Source organism: Blennius ocellaris (genome assembly GCF_963422515.1).
Source record: "Blennius ocellaris genome assembly, chromosome: 15".
Classification (NCBI taxonomy): domain Eukaryota; kingdom Metazoa; phylum Chordata; class Actinopteri; order Blenniiformes; family Blenniidae; genus Blennius; species Blennius ocellaris.
The window spans coordinates 9,568,115-9,588,910 of NC_137664.1; the positions used below are offsets into that span (position 1 = coordinate 9,568,115).

Here is a 20,796-nt window from a genome sequence, read left to right on the forward strand (position 1 = left end):
GAGTACAGGAGCTTTCAGCTGCTCCAAGACGCTGAAACACTGTGCTACTAAACGTCACACAGACGCATATTCACCTGGATTAATATACTTTTAAAAAAAGAAGAAAAAAAAGAACATTTTATAATTGAAATGCATTCAGGTCATGCCTGCTTTGATATTAACTCCTGCTTATTAATTATTTCTAGTATTAGACTTTGATATATTATAAACAGTCCTTTGGTGTTTAGAAAGGTTCAAACAAAAGCATTTTTATTTTGATTGTTAATATGCTACAAACAAATGATGTTGGCAAAAACAGATTTCAAATATGGTGCAGAAGTGACACGCGAGTGTGATGCTTCCAAATGCAGCAAACCCAGAGAAGAAAAAGTCTTCAAACATCCAACATTCAAGCAGAATATTTGTGAGAGACGTATGTGTGTGTGTGTTGGGGTTCTCTGTGGAAATACAGGTAAATATTAATTTGGGGTTTAAATGCAGAAAGACCATTTACCAAGAGAGACTGAGTGACTGAGTTCCACTGTAAGAAAAGTCACTGCAGCCTTATGATAATACCTGGAAGTCGGAACAGTTGAGAGAAAATGACGGAGCCAACAGGTAAGACACACTCTGAGAGATGTGTGTGCCTATCAGGCGGACGCAGACTCTCTGTGTCACAGCAGCTCTGTGTCGGTCCAACTCTGAAGCGGTTTCTCGATTCAGCCTGTTCAGAAGTAGCAGGAGAAAGTCCTTGACGGAAGAAATGTGGTTTGGCCATATTGAGTGTGATTGAACGGGCAGGATACAAGATATGTGAGGCAGTGTGATGAAAAGGTTCAACAGCTCCGGTTCATAATGAATGAAATTGCCCGTTTGGCTTGCAGGCCAGTATCACTGACATTCTGCAGCATCAGGTGAAATCCAATTAATTCAGTTCCCCAACATTAAAACTTTGAGTAAATGTCAATAAATCCAGTATAATATTTTTGAGAATTCATGAATTAAAAGGTCTCATTAATCATTGGTGACATTTTAAGCTTTCATGAACGTGCCACTATCTGGTGGTGGGTTCCATTCACCTGTTGGCTTTTTGTCCTTTTTTTTTTTTGGTTGTTTTTTTAAGTAGTTCTGAAATTGTGATGTTACAGGAGGAGTTGTTGTTCTCCCTGTGTATGTGTGGATTGTCTGTGGGCACTGCTTGTGCTCATAATCCAAAGACATGTGCGTTAAGTTACCTACTGCTTCCACATTGTGAATGTGTGAGAGCTCTGACAGATGAAAGGATATACAGTTGGTACAAAAGTTGGATGATTGCATGAATATATTGTGATATGGAGACCAAAGGATTGCAAGTTGCCTGTAATGACGCTTGTCTGTTCCCGATGTGTACAATGGAGCTGTTTGCAATGGACAAACAGATCCACAAAAACAGCATGACAAACAGCTAACAAACCTGATAACAAACTAACAACTGATCAGGTTTGTTAACTGATAACAAACCTGATCGAGCAAATATGAAACAGCATGGCAGCTGCAGTGACACGTACAGCTGCTTTGTGATGTGGTGTTATTGTTTAATGCATCATGACATTTCCTTTTCCTTTGCCTCAAAAATATTCGTTATTCAAATGTGCTATAGTTAAACACGAGTGCATTGAAATTTGCGTATAAAAGAAGATGCATTTGAACACCTAAAACTTAAATAGAACGTGAGGGTTTTTCCTTTTTCTTGGATTGAAAAATACATCAAATGTTTTTTTTTTAACTCTCTATTACATATTACATTTTATGATACATCATTATACTTAGTTGAAAAATAACCTGAATATCAAACAGCCCAAAAAATAGAAGACAAAAAACATCCCTTGCTTCAAAGAGTCTATCCTTGAACCAAAACCATTACGGCTCTCAATTGAGGTATTTTCCATTTGCCAGAACATGTACTTCTTGAGAGTGGAGAGAGAAAAATGGAAGAGCAGTGAACAGAATACAGTAAGTTGCAGTCCGTACAGACAGTTTTCATATGTTACTCGCTGATTTTCTACTATGAGCATTGTATGTGTATTTGTGTTCGTTCAGATTGGCTTAAAAGTTATTTTACATTTCTTCAAGTCAGAATACACACCTGTGTACATTACATTTTCTAATATAGTTTGAATAGCTACTTTTAGATGGTATATAAATAATGTACAGATGATTTTTGTTTTTTCATATTGTGAACTAAATTCCGTTTTTTTTCTTTTCTTTTTTAAGTTCATTCGTCCATCTTCTGTGCCATTTTATCTAGTTCAGGGTTTCAGACTAATGTCAATAATCTGAATAGTTTTTCTTTAGGCATGGCATAAATTAAAGGTCAGCACTAATGGGAGAAGAGGTTGGTGGAAGCACATGGCCTGAGGTGAAGTGAGCAGATCCCAGCCAAGAGTTAGAAAAGAAGAACAGCAGCCAATAAAAAAGTAAATAGATAAAGATTTGTAAATGCTCAGAGATCAGCCATGTTGAGTGGAGTGTGTGTGTGTGTGTGTGTGTATGTGTGTGCCTGTGAATGTATGGGCACGCACTGCTCTGCAGATAAGAGCTGATCATTTTTTTACTTAGACAACTGTAGCAAGTGGTGTAGTTGGAAGATGTCCCAGTTTGTTTCTTCTTAAAGAGAAAAATAACTTCATCCTGAGTACATCCTTTGCTAAATGGAGCAGTGGCATTTCTGATCGGTTGGCGTAATTCACAATTTTATAACAACCCCTCCACCCAAAAAAAGCGAAAAGTAGGGCATTTTTACCTAAAACCTGTGTGCAGAATATTCATTCTCTGTTTGAATGTTTCTCCTTTGCCTGAACCAAATGCCAACACAAAGAGAAGGTGTGATGATGTGCAGTGGATTTGAGAGCAGTCAGCGATGGGTGGCGAAAGTAGACTTAATTTGTCTGGTTCGGTTTTGATTTAAGCGGCAAGCGCGTCTCTCTGGCCACTGCTGCATGCAGTGTTTATGCACCTTCCCACCCCTCCATTCCCCTTCCCTTGTTCCTTGTTACACTGCACATGGGTGACACAGGACTGAACTAGTGCAGCCTGCTCTGTGCTCCAGCTGCATCAAAGCCCACAGGGATTGTTGTGTTATGTGTGTATCTCTCTGTGTGTGCGCACGTGTGTGTGTGTGTGTGTGTGTGTGTGTGTACCCTGCCTGTGCGCCAGTGCTGTCAGAAATTATGGGGAAAGCAGAGGGATTGCAGGGCACTGCACTTACCTCAGCCATTCACAGGCTCAGCATCACATAGTTGATTCAGCACCTTCCTAATAGCGCACACATTAACTGCAGCACATATCAGAGGAGGAGTGCAGTAATGAGAGAGAGCCCCTTGTTGGGTCTTGTGCGTTGGATGTGTGTGTGTGTGTTGTGTGTCTGTTTGTGTGTATGTGTGTGTGTGTCTGTAAGCATGTGAGACATCTGTGTTGAGCAAATGTGTGCATGGTGCGTCTAGTGTGTGTTTGTGTGAGAAAGAGAAACAGAGGCAGAGAGTGAACGCGGGAGGAAGAGAGTGAGAGAGAGAGAGAGAAAGAGAGAGAGAGCGGGGAGAGGGAGAGACAGAGAGAAGGAGAGAGAGAGAGAGAGAGAGAGAGAGAGAGAGAGAGGGAGAGAACGAGCGGACGTGTGTTAGTGAGAGCTGGGAGGAAGGATGGCTGCTCATGTTTGAACTGCCACAGATGCTCAAAGGGAGAGTCAAGGCGAAAATTCTGCAAAACCAGGGGAACACACGTCTCACGGGGGGACGCATCTTGTTCATCAATTGTGGGGAAGCAGAAAAGACCTGGCAATGCCTGCTGAAGTAAAAGAGGTGAGTGTGTGCTGGAATGGCTCTATTTGCTCTGTACCCTCCCTCTTTTTTCCCATCAGTACCCCCCCCCCCCCCCCCCCCCCCCCCAGCAGAGAACTGTAGCAATCCATAGCTTTGCATTCTGCCTGTCAAGATGAATGAGAGAGGCTTCAGTCGCTTCACCTCCTTACCTCTCACTGCTGGTTGGTGCAGTCTTCTCGTGTGCATGGGGACATGATGCTAACATCTTCATCAGGCATGTGTGTGTGCGCGTGTGAGAGAGAGAGTGTACGTGTGTGTACGTGCAAGGCAGTGCATGCGCACAAAATGCATAGGTTATCTCAAAAGGGGGATAATCTTTGATTGCTTTGAGGAGAGAGGTTGTCCCCCTGTGGGGTAGCGCTGCACACACTCTGGCAAGTGCATTGCCGTGATGTATCAGTGAGACATTAAATTTGGCCATGCAGCATTTAACTATTTGAGGATCAGAGTGAAAACAGGGAGAGAAAAGTGGCTCGAAATAGGAAATTTGAGAATAAATATGCTTCGACTCTTTTCTCGCTCTCTCTCTCTCTCTCTCTCTCTCTCTCTCTCTCTCTCTCTCTCTCTCTCTCTCTCTCTCTCTCTCTCTCTCTCTCTCTCTCTCTCTCTCTCTCTCTCTCTCTCTCTCTCTCTTTAAGCTGTCATTTTGAATCAGTCTGTTTGAAATAAAGCAGCCGGATGTTTTTAAGGACAAACATGTGATGTGCCCTTAAATGGACTGTGCCTCTGCAGAAAAAAAAAAAGTATGAAAAAGTATTTATTGTCATTTTAGTTCCAAATGAGTTTGCTGCAACATATTGTGTACAATTGGGCTTTGCAACAGGAGCATCTCCGATTCAACAGATAGCAAAGGGCAGATGAGTTGTGACAAAGTTGTGACTAATGTCTTTTGACATCAGTGGGCTGATGTCATGTTTTATTATCCCATGGAAGCATTACTGTTTCAATCCTGCTGTTTGATGAAGACAAGCTGCTTGTTCCACCTAATTTACACTCAAGTTTGCTCACTCCAAAATGACTTTGTCACCACAAATGTGACTGCAATCCGGAGTACTCATTTTTCAAATCATCTTTTCTTGCTTGAAACAGATTGTGTGACAAGTTTTGAATCATGGCCTGTGCCTGCTGTGCCCTTGAGCCTGGACACCAAAATCTGAGCTCACTCAGCATTAGATCAGACTCTGTGCCTCCCGAAAAATATTACCCAGGCTGCAGCTGGCCTCAATACTCAGAGTTGATGGGAACAAGATGCTAATCATGTCATTCTGTCTCCTGCACCACTGCCCTGAACATCTTATACACCATACGTTGCTGTTGTTCTATTTTTTATTTATTTTTTAACTTTTTTAAGCTAAGTCACATTCAGAATCATCATCTTGACCTATTTGGCTCTGTGAGCACACTTTGTTAGTGATGGTGCAGTGAGTTATTTAAATGAGCTTTGACTCATAGTGGCCTGGCCTTCCCTGGAGCTGGAATCAGACGGGGACAGCAGAGGCCCCTGTCCAGCCTATTATTGTCCTCCAAATCTTTAATCAAGCTGTCTGCAGAGGACAGTAGTGCCCCGTCTGTCTTTTAGCCAAGCATGCATTTGGAGCTGCCTAACAATATCCAATCAACCTCCCCCAGAGGTGTTCAAGCCAGGATCATTTCCCACGCGGCCAATTTCTCCCTGGTGACCCTTTCATCTCCTCTTCCCTCGGACACATTTTGCACATGGATATGAGGGCCTCTTGTGTTTGGTGAGGTGTCGGAAAAGTGAATCAATCTCTTTGTCTCCCTCTCTCTTTCGTTCTCTTTCTCTCTCTCTCTCCCGCTCGCCACATTCAGTCAGCTGTTCACTGCAGCCTGATTTAATGCAGCGGAGTTTAGTTCTGGGCACTTGTTCGGTTTAGTGCCGCAGCCTTGGAGGGAAGAGAGAGTTTGGGGAGATTTAACAATTTATTTGGCTTTTATCTGAGCATATCGTGTGGCATATTGTATCTGTGATACTGCGCGATGCATTTCAGATAAGGTTTTATGCATTTGTGTTACATTCATCAAAGTTGATTTAGCTTGAGGATAAACAATTCAGTCAAATGTTTTGATAAATGATGCCATGGCCAGCGTTTCATCCATAACTGGATCTTTTAGTTACATTTCAATGTTCTGACTGGCCATTTGCCTGATGGCTCCCACATATTAGAAGCACATACAGTATTAGAATATGTTCGCTATGACACCCAGTGTCATAGGCGCTTAATTAAATATTTATAGAAATCAATAGAGCATTGAATTAAATGTTTGTAGACACACCAAAATGAATGTGAAGTTTGTTCGAAAGCCAGAATATAGTGTTTACAGTAAAAAAAAAAAAAGCCTCCAGATCTGATTTGGACCAAGTTGCTGAATAATGAATCTACTCAGCTTAATGAAAGCCATTTTCATTAAGGGGGGGGGGGGATAAAATGTTCAGTTTGAAATAAAAGACATGCACAAAAATACAAAAATATGCACATGTAGAATCAGAGCAGCAGCTGGAGTCTAGACTCAAAAAGTCAGTGGTGGTATGTCAGACCTTAACAATTGATGTGTATAAAAGGCAATAACTGCCTGAATCACTTTTAATGCCATTACACCGTGGTAGCATGTTGTCATTGGGCCATCCTTTATAAAAAAAACAACAACAACTCAGGAGTATGAAAATATTGCACGAAATATTTCATGTATGTTTGGCTCATGACCTGACCTAACAAATTCAGATAAGCACTGTGGCTTCATATACTTTTAGGACCAGCTACTACATTCAATGTCCAACATGTCTATCTTTCAATATTCTTAATATTTGGACATTTTCAAAAACAAAAAAAGACAGTAAAAGTGTCTAAACGCATTAGTAAAATTTGATGATGGCTTTATGGATACATTAGTTTAATATAAACAGAAACTGGGGCAGAAAAATCAGCAATTTCCAATCATACCAACACTAGTTGACAATACAACTCATTGCACATGTAAATAGGAAACAAATCATGGATATATCATAAAATTCAAATACATAATTAATAGTTTTTGATGGCCTGATAGAGATAATCATATCTTTCACCCTGATCTGCTCACAAAGATGTAACACCACGGAGACACAGCAGCTACCTATTTTATGGCCTTTCTTTTATTATACATATTGTATTTTCTTTTCTTACTGCCTGAATATGGATGTAAGCCAAATTATATCACGGGTGGCTGAAAATCTTTGATGCATGTGAAATATCAGCAATTTCCCTGCATGAATTCAACAGCTGAGGTTTTAAATTATACAAATGATACAATAACGGTGAATGAATTGAAATGAGCTGTCAGCACCATCTCTGCTCAAAAGCCAACCTAAGACAGTGCTCCTTTATTATGTGCAGACCGACTTAATGATATGGTGTGCTGTCAACTTCTGAATGACTTCTATGTAAAGTTCACACACAAAAGTTAAGGCAATCCACAGACTTTTGCAGACTGGAGCTTTGGCAACACGGCTTGGAACTTTGTGCACAATCAAAGTCATTTATTTTTTTCCAACAATTTCCTTGACATCAATTGTTTCTTTTATTTACTTCACATATCATAGGAATAGGCATCTGCATAAACCAAAGCCTGGGAGGGTCTGGAACTCATGTCGTAGTTAACAACAAGCTTCCAGCGAGCTAATAAACAAAGTTTTTACTGAACAGGTTATTTTTCTTCCAGTGCTTCTTTATTTGACCCCATGAGCTAAAATTTCCTCAAGCTTTGTTAAGTCTTGTGTGCAATTTTCTACTGCCTTAAGGGACTGTGTTCATCTGTACAAACATAATGTGTAAGTATACGCAATATTGCATATAACCAGTGTGCACACTGCACAAAGAGATGCATTCTGTCTCCTAGAAACAGTCTTACTTTGTGCAAAACGGCAGCAAAGGTCCCTGTGAAGATGCTGGTGGAAACAGATGCAAACATATCTGTAGCCGGAGTGAAACAAGCCTCATATCAACATAACAACAGAGCAAAAAGAGACCACAGCTCCAGAAGTGCCAAAAGCAAGAATGCACTTTGTATCTACTCACTGCAAGATAACACTTTTTTGAGATATGCTGGTACAAGGGTGGATATTTCATTTCCCTTTCTTGAGGGGAGGGAGTCTATAGTGAAAGGAGTCAAACTGTGAAATTTGTCAAACCTTTGTGAAGAGTGTCAAATATAATAGTGTGCCATTTTGTGTAGCCATCGGTATCTATTGTTATATCTGGCAGAAGATGTAAGATCCGGACCTCTTCTCAACCATGAAGCAAGATGGTGGTAAATTGGTACATTTCACAAAACATGCGGTATGTTGATTAAATAAATTAACATGCTCACATTGAAGCAACACCCAGAAAGTTAAAAACTAAAACAGGTCTTTCAAATGAACAATAGCACCAAACACATTTCTGAAGCTGCAACAAAAATCCTCAAGGACAATCAAATCAAGTTAACAGAAATGTGACCTTAATCAAGCAGAACATTGGTAGGTAGACCTGAAAAATCATGTGCAAGAAGGAGGCATTCATTTTCAGTTCCAGAAGCTCTGTCAGGTAGAATGAGTCACGACTACAGAAACTTAATGCGAGACATTTTTGGATAGTATATTTCCAACCTGAGGTCTTATAAATTATAACCTAAGTTTTGATCCACTGGAATTTGATTAAAGACAATACTGGAATTAATGATTCATTACTCACAAAATGTCCTTGAAATTAACTTTAAAGACAAAAGGTTCAATCCAATGAATACATCGTACACACTGAAATTATGTTTCTTTTGTTTCTCTGTGTGATTTAGGAGCAGAGCTCAGAGGGGCCTCCTCCGCTCTCTTTGTCCCAGGAGGCTAAAGAGGCGGCGCAGGATATTCAATCAGCCAATGAGGAGCTGGACACTCCCACATCTATCGCCTCGGTGATGACATCAACCAATGAGAGCTCCACAGAGACCGACACCCCGCTGCAGACTGACACTGAGGTTCATTACTTTATCATCAAACTTTTGTCACCACCTACTAATATTCATTAGTGCCTTACATTACTTAAAATTACACTCACCAACCAATTAAAAGCTTTAATAGCATTTTTGTTCCTGATAATAGTGAAATGTTTATTCAACATAGTGATTTATTTTGTGTTGCACATTTTAAATTTTTAAGGGAAGGCAGAAATAATAAAAGTTAGAAATTATCCAAATACCCAAATGAATCTTTATGTTAAAGTCTCTGTTCCCTGTTCTCTTTTCCCAAATCACCATTGACAGCTCACTTTCTTTGTCTCTGTGTATGTCTTTCTTACATGCAAGTAAAGAGTTAAAATCCAAATCAATTTAAAATACCAGACAATTGAATTTACTACAATTTACTGTGCTTCTAAACAGTGGCTGGACCTCACTTTGTTTCATCCGAGTCCAATCTAAACTCATTTTCAACTAAGGGGGATTCATTATTCTTTGGCAGGAACGGAGAATTCATTATTTACTGGAGCCTCACAAAGCCAGGGATGTGCTGAAATGATGATGATTGATCATCACTATAAGAAATTGGATGGGCTGTGGATTTTAAACACAATGATAAATGCACATTGCAGGTAACAGACGGGTTTGGCCTATTTTTTAGCAAATTAAGACCAAACACTTCCTGCTCAGACTGTAAACACTCCACTTTGGTGGCATTTAAAGGGAGAAAATGAACCTGCAGACGATCAGACTAATGGGGTCTAAATAACTAACACGGTCTGATGAGATTTCTGCAGAGATAACAGTTGTGGTGCATCAATCCCCGCAGGACTCCAAAGCTGTGGAGCAGGAGGTTGAACCGGCTTTGAGTGACACCCAGGAGCCCCCAGAGACGCAGCAGGAAAATTTCCAGACAGCCGATCTCCGTGATCTCGCATCAACTCCAGTGATTCAAGATAACGTTCTCTCTGAACAAACTACCGCTGAAGCAAACACCGAACCCTGTGAGCCTGTTACACCACCGCCACCACCACTACCAACAACAACAACAACAACAACAACGAGCACCACCACTTCAGCTGCCCCGCCACCTCTGCCCATTAAGCAGCCTGTGGAGACCCAACCAGTAAACCCAGAGAACCAAAGCAGAGTCTACGCTCTCCCTGATGCCTACAGAGGAATTGGGGGTGACTTGTGTGCAGGATATGGAAGTCTGTCCCGCCTTTCCCTTCATGGCTACTGGCCCAACAAAAACTTCCAGCCCGGGGCTCACTACACCTTGCCCTTCCTCAGAGACAGCTATGCTGCCCCAGGCCTTGGCAGCCAGACAGAGGATGATGGCCTCACTGAACGAGGAGAAAGCAGCCCTCTGGATATGAAATCTGACCACCCAGCTGCCGGTTACGCAACACTGGGGGGAATCCACCAGTTTAGGCCAATTACCACGATGGAGCTCCTCCGGGAGCCCTCAAGAACCAGGTAAGGGGGATAGTACCTTAGATTAAATGTTACTGTCCCACAGGATAAACTTTAAAACATGGTTCTCACTGTGACTTTTCACAATGATCCAATTCCAGTAATGCTCACCACTACAGTTTGGTCCACTGCAATTCCAATACAATCCTTGATAAATAATAAAGTGAGCAAAGTTCTCATCTTCCTTTACTCACAAGGTGAATGGTTTGATCCTGATCTTGCCTTTAGTGCTATTGTGCACAACATTAAATGTAAAGATGGTCCTAATTAGGGATGAGGATCTCACATTGCAGCTTGGTCGCCACTGGAGTGGGAGTGAGTGAGCAAACAAGATGGAGAGTCAAAAGTGCTTTGAGACTGCCAAGGTGAACGCATGCTGTATAAAAAAAATACTCCATTTACCATTACCATATCAGGAGCCCTGTTAACAAAGCTACTAGGGAGCCACTTAAAAGCCAATTGACCTTGAATGTTAATGGTACATTCGCAGAGCATGTTTAGATTTCATAACATGATAAAGAGAGCACATTATTGCAGCAGACATTCAGAATCTAACAAAATGGTTTAACAATAAAGTACCTGGTCTGCAATAGATTAAATACAATATGCCCAATTTATTTCCGCCTTTACATGTCTACAAAATCACTGATTAATGCCGGGGTCATGTGGTGTAAGATAAAAATCTTAAACATTAGAATATATTTAATATAGGTTGTTGAAAACTGCCCTTGGGCCACTCTCAAATAACAAAGAGTGAACGTACAAGTGTGTGTGTAGTGCTACATGCTGCTCCAGCAAAAATATAGAAATCAAGGCTTTATCATAGAGGACCCGAGATGACAAATAATATATATTAAAGTCTGCAAGCTGCACAGGCATCCGGAGGTCGCCTCTATCCTGTTCCTGTGAGTCAGCCTTCATAATAGAAAGACAGATGGACAGCAGTTAAGCAGCAGCTGGTATCAATCAGGAATGGCAGCCTGCTGCAAAGTTTGATAAATAAGGAGGTTTCACCTGTTATTGCCTGCCAGACACTTTCCCTTCTCCCATTCAAAGAGCGAGAAGGATGTTTACGGAGGGCACAATGCTGGTAAATTCACTGACACCCTGTCTATTAAATCCAGATACTTTCAATAAAACCTATTTCATTCAAGCTGCTGATTATTACAGGAAGAGGTTGGCATAAATGAAAATACACACTTATTGATGGATATACATGCTTGGGACCTAATTCTGTTTAAGTAAAGCAAATCTAAGCATATATAAAACTATAACATGTTGATTCACGCTTGAAGAATAATCCAAATTTTAAAACTAAGCATGTTTGATATGGAAGATCTTGTTCGTTGTATGGAAATAAATGTATGTAATTCTCTTTCTGTTTCTTCAGAAGTGGCTATGATGATGCATTCATGGCCCAACTGGAGGGGAATTTGAACCCTTTCTTCCAGGCCATGTGTCGAGCTCAGACCCTGCAGTTGCCCCACAAACGCAGCAGCATGGTCAGCCTGGACAGCATCCGAAGAGACCCGCGCTGGAGAGACCCCAACCTGCACGAGGTGATCGCCATGCTCAGCCACCCAATGGATCCAGTAAAATCCAACGCCGCCGCCTATTTGCAGCACCTTTGTTATGAAAACGACCGAATCAAGCAGGATGTCCGCCAGCTGAACGGGGTGCCGATCTTGGTGGAACTATTGGACCATCCTAAAGCTGAAGTGCACCGAAAGGCCTGCGGAGCGTTGCGCAACATATCCTTCGGAAAGGACCACAACAACAAGATGGCCATCAAGAGCTGTGATGGCATACAAGCTTTGGTTCGGCTACTGAGGAAGACCAGCAGCATGGAGGTCAAAGAGTTAGTCACAGGTACACGTGAAACCCTTGAAGTCGGCGCGACAAACGGAAAACTTTCAAGACACTTTATTCTTTACTCTTAATTATATTCATTCCTGCAGGCACTCTGTGGAACCTTTCATCACATGAGCCACTAAAGATGATGGTTATCAACCAGGGACTTCAAACACTGACTGATGAAATCATCATCCCACACTCGGGCTGGAGGAGAGACTCAACCGATCCCTCCAAACTACAGAGTGCCGAGTGGACCACGGTGTTTAAGAACACCTCTGGATGTTTGAGGTACATCTCGCTGCTGCTTTCGAACAGATGTGAGTACAAGCTGATCTGTGATGGTGCTCATGCGGCTTCACTAACAAAGTGTTTTTTCCAGGAATGTCAGCTCAGACGGAGCAGAGGCTCGGCAGAGACTGAGGGAGTGTGAGGGCTTGGTGGATGCGCTGCTCCATGCCCTTCAGTCAGCTGTGATCAACAAGGACACAGACAATAAGGTCCCTGCAGTTGTCACACACTTTAAAAATAATGTATTTTTTTAAGAATTATTTGGAGGTCTGTATGCTAAATGTTTCTTATTACATTGCTCTAACTGGTGATACTCACACAATACTGAACAAAAATCACCCCTGGAAGGGTGACGAGTAAGTGAAATAACTGTCCGCACCATCTTTGATCAAGATGTTTTCATTGTTCTCTGCATTTAGTCAGTAGAGAACTGCGTCTGCATCCTTCGAAACCTTTCCTATCACGTTCACAAAGAAATACCAGGAGCTGAGAGACTTCAGGAGCCCCATGTTAATCTTGTGATGAGATCAGTGGGTCATCAGAAGAAAAAGAATGAGCCTGACTGCTTCCCAGGGAAGAGACCCAAAGGTTGGTCGACCATGTTACCGTACGTGCAGAATTTAATCATCTCTGTTTGCAAGGCTTGTCAGCTGAGGGCCATGGGCACATGTATATATTTCTTTCCATATAAAGCTATCTTATGCCGTGGAAGAAGGAATCTCTGATACTTTTTGAAAGGCGTACATCTGAAAGGAGCCTGTGTTTGTGCACAAACTTTATTTAAAAGATTTATTTCCTGTTTTTTTCTCTTTATGGCTCTTTTCTCTTCAGTAACCACAAAACATAATTTTTCTAGCTTTCATGACATTTAATAGCTAAATAATGGTTTAGTGTCTCTGTGAACCAAGTATTTCTATTTGCTTTCTATATGTTCTGACTCTAAGCATTCAGGTTTAACATTCTTCTGAATATTTCACATTGCTGCACTCGGAGGAGAAAATGACAGATCTTTCCCTGACGGAGGTTCCAGAGCTGAAAAGACATTTTTATGCTTTGTTACATCATTTTGATACTGTGAAACTTTTCAAACTAATGTATTACACACACACACAAGGAAAAGGGGATTAAACTGGTAATTACTGTTCTGACTAGAGCTGGTGTTTTTTGTTTTTTTTTTGCTGAATGTAAATTAACCGAGAAACATTGGGGCAATTTAAAGTTTTATAGCTCCTCTCAGCAATGCCAAATTGACAAAGTCTTCTCTGAGTCACTTGCTACCCTGATACCTTCATTGTCATGGACAGGCTGTGAGCTTTCTGGAGCTGTGTCCTTTTTGTCAGTATAATCAACTCTTTGAATTGATGTTCTTTCTCCTATTTTCCCCTTCAAACCATCTTGATCAGAGGAGTGGTTCAATCAAGGTCAGTCTACTCGTTACTCCTGAATATTTACACTGCAGTAATATTATGATGAGGTAACACAATATATGTGCTCATGTGATCTTCTGTGTACTGAAAACAAATACATTCAAAACTGGTGTTTGTGTGCATGTGTGTGTCTGTAATGTGCAGGTTGGAAAAAGGGCTTTATGGACAGAAAATACAGTACATTGGATTTACCAAAACGTACAGAACTAATGAAAGGTATATGTTTGAAAAAAAAAAATGTAATATCTGCTTAACGACACTTGTTAAATTTAATATAAATACTGACTGCGGGATGACTCACAGTGACATTTGTATAGTTGCAGACTTTTGCTTGCTTCAGAATGCTTGTTGAAAAGATGAACGGAAAACAGAATATTAAAAGCTTCCATCATGGCTTTGCTTTCTATGTGGAGTTGTTTGCTGTATAAGCATGACATTGGCATAGCCTGAAAGGGAATTCATTGAAATGCAAAGCCACACATCAGCACCTGCACCACTTGTGGAGACTTTCATTACTAAAACAAAATGGCCCATCAACTAAAAGACCGATAAAAATTTATCCAGCAGGGAGGATCTTTTGGCAACAGACTGGGCATTTGCAGTGCATCTTTATTTAGTACTGCTGAACTATCTTTGAATATTGTAGGTATTTGTGGTTGTTTCCAGCTATTAATGTCATCTTTATGTGGACGTAATGCTAAGAAAAAGAAAAAAGAAAAAAATCTGGCTATAGTGCCGTCGGGCTGATAACTGTATATGCGGATATGGCTACCATTAAAACCGCGATCAGAGCTTTTCCCTCCCACGCTGCAGCCAGTGAATACAGATGAGAAAGATAAGCATGTTACAGTTCAGGGTCAGCTTTATAAATACTTGTCATTGGTCCAGCAGCCAGTACTGGCTCTTTTTAAAATATCTGTGCCTGAGTTGTATTCATGCAGTTTCATTAAATAAATCTAGACATATACTGATAACCTACTGATCTAAATAGAGGGAATTCTGTTTAAAGCAAACATATTTGTGATCATTGGTTAAAAAAAAAGAAAAAAGAAAAAGGCCAATTAGTTTTTTATTTTTATTTTTAGATGCTCACGTGTCTCTGCCTTTCTGTTGAAGGCTTGGAGCTGCTGTACCAGCCGGAGGTGGTGAGGCTCTACCTCTCTCTTCTTACCTGCAGTCACAACCACAACACCCTGGAGGCAGCCGCAGGAGCGCTGCAGAACCTCGCTGCGGGACACTGGGCTGTGAGTAGATGGAGCAGTTCCAAGATTTTTTTTCCCCCTTCTCTCTCATGACTACAGAGGCTGTGATTGTGGTGTATGCAACACATTTCAAATTCATCAAGTGGAGCCTCCTTGAAATAGGTTTTATTTGGATGTTGCATATCTAGTCAGTAACCTTACTGTGACTCGTTGTTGCTGCTTGATGAGACGCTCAAAGATTGGGCAATACTTTAAATAAACTGAAATGCATCTGACTTTTGTTGTTGAATTAATTGTCTGAATCCATTTTTTACTTCAGGGAATGCAGACTCAAAGTCCTTCTCTTGGCTAATTGGTTTTGGTTTTTCAATATCATTAATCAACTTAATCTAAATAGGCTCTCGAGATTGACCTTGTCATCCATAGTCTATGATCAAAGATATTTTTAACTGTTGTGTATCTTCAAGGAAGTCTAGGATGTTTTCTAAATAATGCCCTGTGCCGTGAATGTCACTGTCATTTAAGATCAAAACTCTTCTCAGATTAAAGGAATCCTACAATTTTACATTTATTCAACCAGACTTTGTCACGGGAGAGCAGATGGGAATTTTAAACCAGATTCATAGTCATATCATAATTAAGAATAATGCAATATAATTCATCTTTTGTTTGGAAGTAATATGATTTGTAAAGATTGAAAACCACCCAGATGAAAGAAAGTGTCAGCATTCAGAATATACAAATATTATAATATATACAATTTTTATCTCAAAAACTTAAATAAATCAGCTATAGACCTGAAACTGTTCATGTGTCTTATAACAATACTGAAAACCAGCAAAATTAAAATGCACTTTACTTAAATGTCACCAAATACCACTTGAGAATTTCATTAAAGTACTAAATTTAGCAACTATAATCATGAACTTCGCATGAGCAGTAATGTAGAGCAACTCAAAGGCATATACTGATGGCATACTAATGTTTCAGAGATTGGGGATGAAAACTAGTTATTTCTGGATATTGGGTACCAAATATGTGGGTGTGGGATAAAAGTTAGTAACATCATGCAGTGTAAAGTGACCACTGCGCGATCAGATATGAGTAGTAATGCTTAGTTCTCCACAGGAGTTAACGTGTTAATACAAATGCTGAGTTGTGTTGCAAATCCTGATCTCTGGACAGAACATGTTTGAGTGAGGAATGCACAGTTAGTGTTATGCCTTGCCATTGATCATGAGGTTGATCGATGCCAATGCCAGCTGGGAGAATGAAAAGGAGTCTCACTGAAGCAATTACAAAGAAAATAATGATCTAATTACAGAATTGAGTATTGCACAAGTCTGTTCACATTTTTCCTTTCTTTCAAGCAAGTAGAAAAGCTAGAAAACCAATTTATCTTCACACAGACTTCAAACATTGAATGTTTCTGCTTGTAGTGGTCCAGCTACATTCGGGCGACAGTGAGAAAAGAGAAAGGGCTGCCTATTCTGGTGGAGCTGCTGCGCTCTGATGTGGACAAAGTGGTGCGCGCTGTGGCTATTGCTCTTCGCAACCTGGCCATGGACAAAAGGAATAAAGACTTAATAGGTACAGTCTTGCAAGTGTCACCCGTACGCACCCATCTCTGCACCTGCAGTCTCTAAATTCAACTGTGCTCTCTGCATGCCACTGCAGGGAGCTACGCTCTGAGGGACCTTGTCAGTAATCTGCCGTGCGGGCAGCAGCACCCAGCAAAGAATCTTGACGGAGATACGGTGGTATCTATTTTGAACACTATCCACGAGATCATCACGGATAACCCAGAGAATGCCCGAGTGCTCATTCAAGGTCACGCCGTGCAGAAACTAGTGGCCATCAATAAGTCCAGGTACATCATTCTCTTTCAGTGGGTTGTCTGTTCGGTCATTTCACAGTAGTCAACCAGCTGGCTTTCTTCTAACACCGCCTCAATGCCACATCCTGTTATATAATGAGCACCATCTCTCAGGCCATTCGGAAAGGGATTTGAATCATTTTGACAGTATTGTTTCACAGCCGTCCTCAGCTGTTTACCGTGCTGTCCAATTTTTTTTTTTTTTAACTTTTTTTCAGCCAATCATCACGGGAGACCAAAGCAGCGTCCCATGTGCTCCTGGCAATATGGGCCTACAAGGACCTGAGGAACACTCTGATGAAGGCTGGCTGGACCAAGAGTCACTTCAAGGTATTTATCATTTTGGATTTAGGCGCAGAAACAATCAGTTCGATTACAGTACTTTGCATCTGGTAATGAAAAAGCAGAGGACAATGTTGTATTGTGAAATCTTATTCAAAGACACAAAGAGATCGATCTAACTGTCAAAACCTAGTAGTTTTCAAAATGTGGTGGAAAGTGGTAGTGGAGGAGAGCAGCAGCAGGGGATATCTTGGGGAAAGCAGATGACGTTTGAGAGTCGGGCAAGATTTCCCACACTTTGTAAACTTCTATTTTAATCTGATCGTATCCTGTTGCTCTTCAGTAACTTTTCCAAGGTACCATCCTGCAAATCAAAACCAATTCAATGTCCATGCATATAACCACAACCTAAAGAGTTCGATCTGTTTCATGCCCAAACAGTATTATGTTTTTATTTTCTTTCTTTCTTGTCTTTCAAAGCCCACGATGACTGGAACGACTAAAAAATCCAAGAGTGGAAAACAAGGCAGTGATGACATTACTTTGCCGCTCATGGACAAAAACCAAGGTCAGAGAGTCACCGCTTTCATTCTTTCAGCAGGATGTTATTAAACCATCATCTAACTCATAGAAGTGTCCTCTAGTCCAGAGAACACAAAAGATTTTTAAACATACTGAGGTTCTTGTTGTGTCAGGGACAGAAAATTGGGCATTTTCATTCCCACAACATATTCTGCTGAAACATTGCCTTAAACCAGCAATGTGCTGCCAAGGTTATCAGTGCAGTCTTCCAGAGGCAGGCCATACTCACGCATCACCAGTCACTTCTGATTTGAAGGTTTTCCAAAGGGGCACCCATCTTCCCAAGTCAACAGCGACCTCTAGCTTCCCACTGAAACAAGGAGTTTCTCTGAAGACTGCCTTTAAATTATGAGCACAATTTGAAAACCCTTGAGTGAATTATTACATCATGGTTGCCGGTTTGTGGTTTCAGTTAGTGGTTAAGCGGTGCACACCTTATCTATGCTTTGCATCTGGGTGCATTTTACATAAAACTTAAAAACAATCAGAAAATACGAGGCCATAGAAGCAGAAAGAGGCCCAGACCTCTCTGTCCCACATAACTTCCTCCAGCTCCTCTTGAAGTGGTCCTCATGGATGGTTGAGCTCCCTTATTACAAAGAGTGGGGCCTGCCACCCCGTGGGGAAAACTTGTTTCAGCTGCTTGTGTTGACGATCTTACTCTTTCGACCCAAAGTTCAGCAGCATAGATGAGGGTGAGGATGTAGGCAGATTGCGAAACAGAGAGCTTTGCTTTGCAGCTCAGCTTCCTCTTTATAAAATAATATTAATATTCCAAAACAATACAGCTTGAAGTGCAATATGAGAGATAAAGTTAACTAATGTATACAGTACTGGAACCTTGTCTTTATTATAAGAAAAATAGCATTCTTATGGTGATTTAAGATGTAAGGACATGACTATAATGAAAAACTGAGTCAGGTTTGTCAAGTGGACTGTGTGAATTCTGATGAAAATTTTTTTTATCATTCAATGTAACCTTATTTGTGAAGTTCAATACAACAGCATACGTTTGTGGGCTTTGTAAAGCACTTTCAATGTGCAATGAAAAATGTGGAAGACTAATCGCCGCAAAACAATGCAATTACAGGTACATAAGCACTGTGTGACTCAGCAGCTCTCGATGACAATGCAGCGTGATGTTTTGTGAGGTTCAGTTTTCAAAACTTATTTATCTCCTGAGTGACAACATTTTCCCTGCCAACAGAGTAACATCTGCTACTTTATTCTTTTTGTATGTTTTCCAAACAGCCCATGTCTCCCCTTGTCTTCAGTGAAATGATTATAATTTTCCTGTACAGATGTATATTCCAGTTTAGAGCCAAATGACAGAGTTGGAGATGGAAAGCCACCTGTTGTTGAAAGAGACGCTCTCCAGGTAATCTGTCTTCTAAATGTTCTGACTGCCTCTATGGTTGCTACATATCTAAGAGAAGAGGAGACAGCATGTTGAATTTGTGGTGTAATTAGATGTATAATTGTACGCTATAAGTGATTTCTTTACCTCTTGCTGCTTTGAGGGATTAGCATATGAGAGTTGTGTTTTTTAAAAGGATTTCTTTCTCACTTATGTTTCACATGCAAATGGCTCTCGCTGGCTGTTTGCGTTTCCTGAACCAGGCGATAAGTGAGAGAAAACACTTCATCAGAGCTGGCAGGCCTGCAGTGGGCCTCATGGATAACAAACCTCCACCGCTGGACTCCTGGGTATAAACACAACAACACAGCCAGTCCAGCCCGTTAAATCCTGCAGAGACGCTTTCCACTCGTGAAATTCAGATTAGTGCCATCTGATCATTCTGTACAGACAAACACATTCACTTGAAGTTGTTTCCTCTGTTTACGGGAAATAATGTGCCAAACATTGACACGTATTTATTAATGATTGTGGAGGTGATTTGGCAATAGATTTTACAGATTAATCATTTAGGTTGATATACTGTATGTCTGAAATCAATGACGGGATGACATAAGAAATTGTCCAAATATGCAAACTGTGGTGAAACATGACTCCAAAGAATATATGACATGTACAGTTTGAATTTTGCTCCTTATCTACTGCATACTTCTCGTTCGTCACGTTACTGAGGCCTGAAATGACACATGGACTCGTTGTGGACCACCTCCGTGAGAATTTGCGGGCTAAAGACAGACTATACAAAAAGAATTTCTGATTATTTTTTTTTGTTATGTGGTTGAGACATTTAGGATTAGACTTATTATGGATCATGCAATTAAATTGCAGTTTCACTTGATTCTTGCTAGATTAGAATAGACTGTGGGATCACTAGCAAATCTCTATATAAGTCTCTATTCCATTTGTTTCAAGATAGGCAAAATGGGACTGTAAATGTGTAACAAAGGACTGTTAATATTCTAAATGAAGGCATTTATATTGTAATGTTTATTGTAATACCCATGTTATTAAGTAAAAGTTATTTATGTGTATTAGCTAATACCAGTAAGTGAGCCTACACTCAATACAACTCTGCTTTGCAGTGGTGTTTTTTGCATTGCGCTGTTGAACGAAAATGAAAATAAATGATGTGCATAATTTCTCAGATTTGTTGTATTTACTTGTTTTATATTGGTGGAATTCTATGTACTCTTATATGAAGTGAATTCTAGATTGAATTGCACCCACTAAACAGCTAAAATATGCTCTTATATATGTATGAGGGTTATCATTTAAAGTCAGTTGAGTGTGATTAAATGACCATTGTGGGGGGTGACTTGAAGATTTCCTCTTATTAATTCTGCTGCATCATGGTTAGCTTTGAAATGCTGTGCTTGTATTTATATCTGATTTGTATGTATTTGTGGCCTGAGCTGATTTCCAAAATCCATGAAGGTGAAAGCCAAACAGCAGCTACAAACACAAACCATTTATTCATGAGATAAGATCAATAATGTTGATGAAAAGCTCAAATCTTGACTAATATGAACAGGAATATGTACAGAGAATGAGTATGCAGTGGCCTCTTGTGGAC

The 20,796-nt window shown here is 40.5% G+C and overlaps 1 protein-coding gene across 1 annotated transcript; it reads left to right on the forward strand.

The window, feature by feature from the left end:
* Positions 1 to 3,794: 3,794 nt before the first annotated feature.
* On the forward strand, positions 3,795 to 19,519 carry arvcfa (ARVCF delta catenin family member a; the record flags this gene model as incomplete). The annotated part of the gene is made up of 16 exons (XM_080510025.1): positions 3,795 to 3,815; positions 8,664 to 8,840; positions 9,649 to 10,298; positions 11,686 to 12,164; positions 12,254 to 12,437; positions 12,529 to 12,646; positions 12,857 to 13,025; positions 13,841 to 13,858; positions 14,009 to 14,080; positions 14,981 to 15,108; positions 16,506 to 16,656; positions 16,744 to 16,936; positions 17,161 to 17,272; positions 17,705 to 17,792; positions 19,108 to 19,184; positions 19,427 to 19,519. 16 exons carry the CDS (start codon positions 3,795 to 3,797, stop codon positions 19,517 to 19,519), a joined length of 2,730 nt encoding a protein of 909 aa, XP_080366151.1.
* Between the last annotated feature and the right edge of the window lie 1,277 nt (positions 19,520 to 20,796).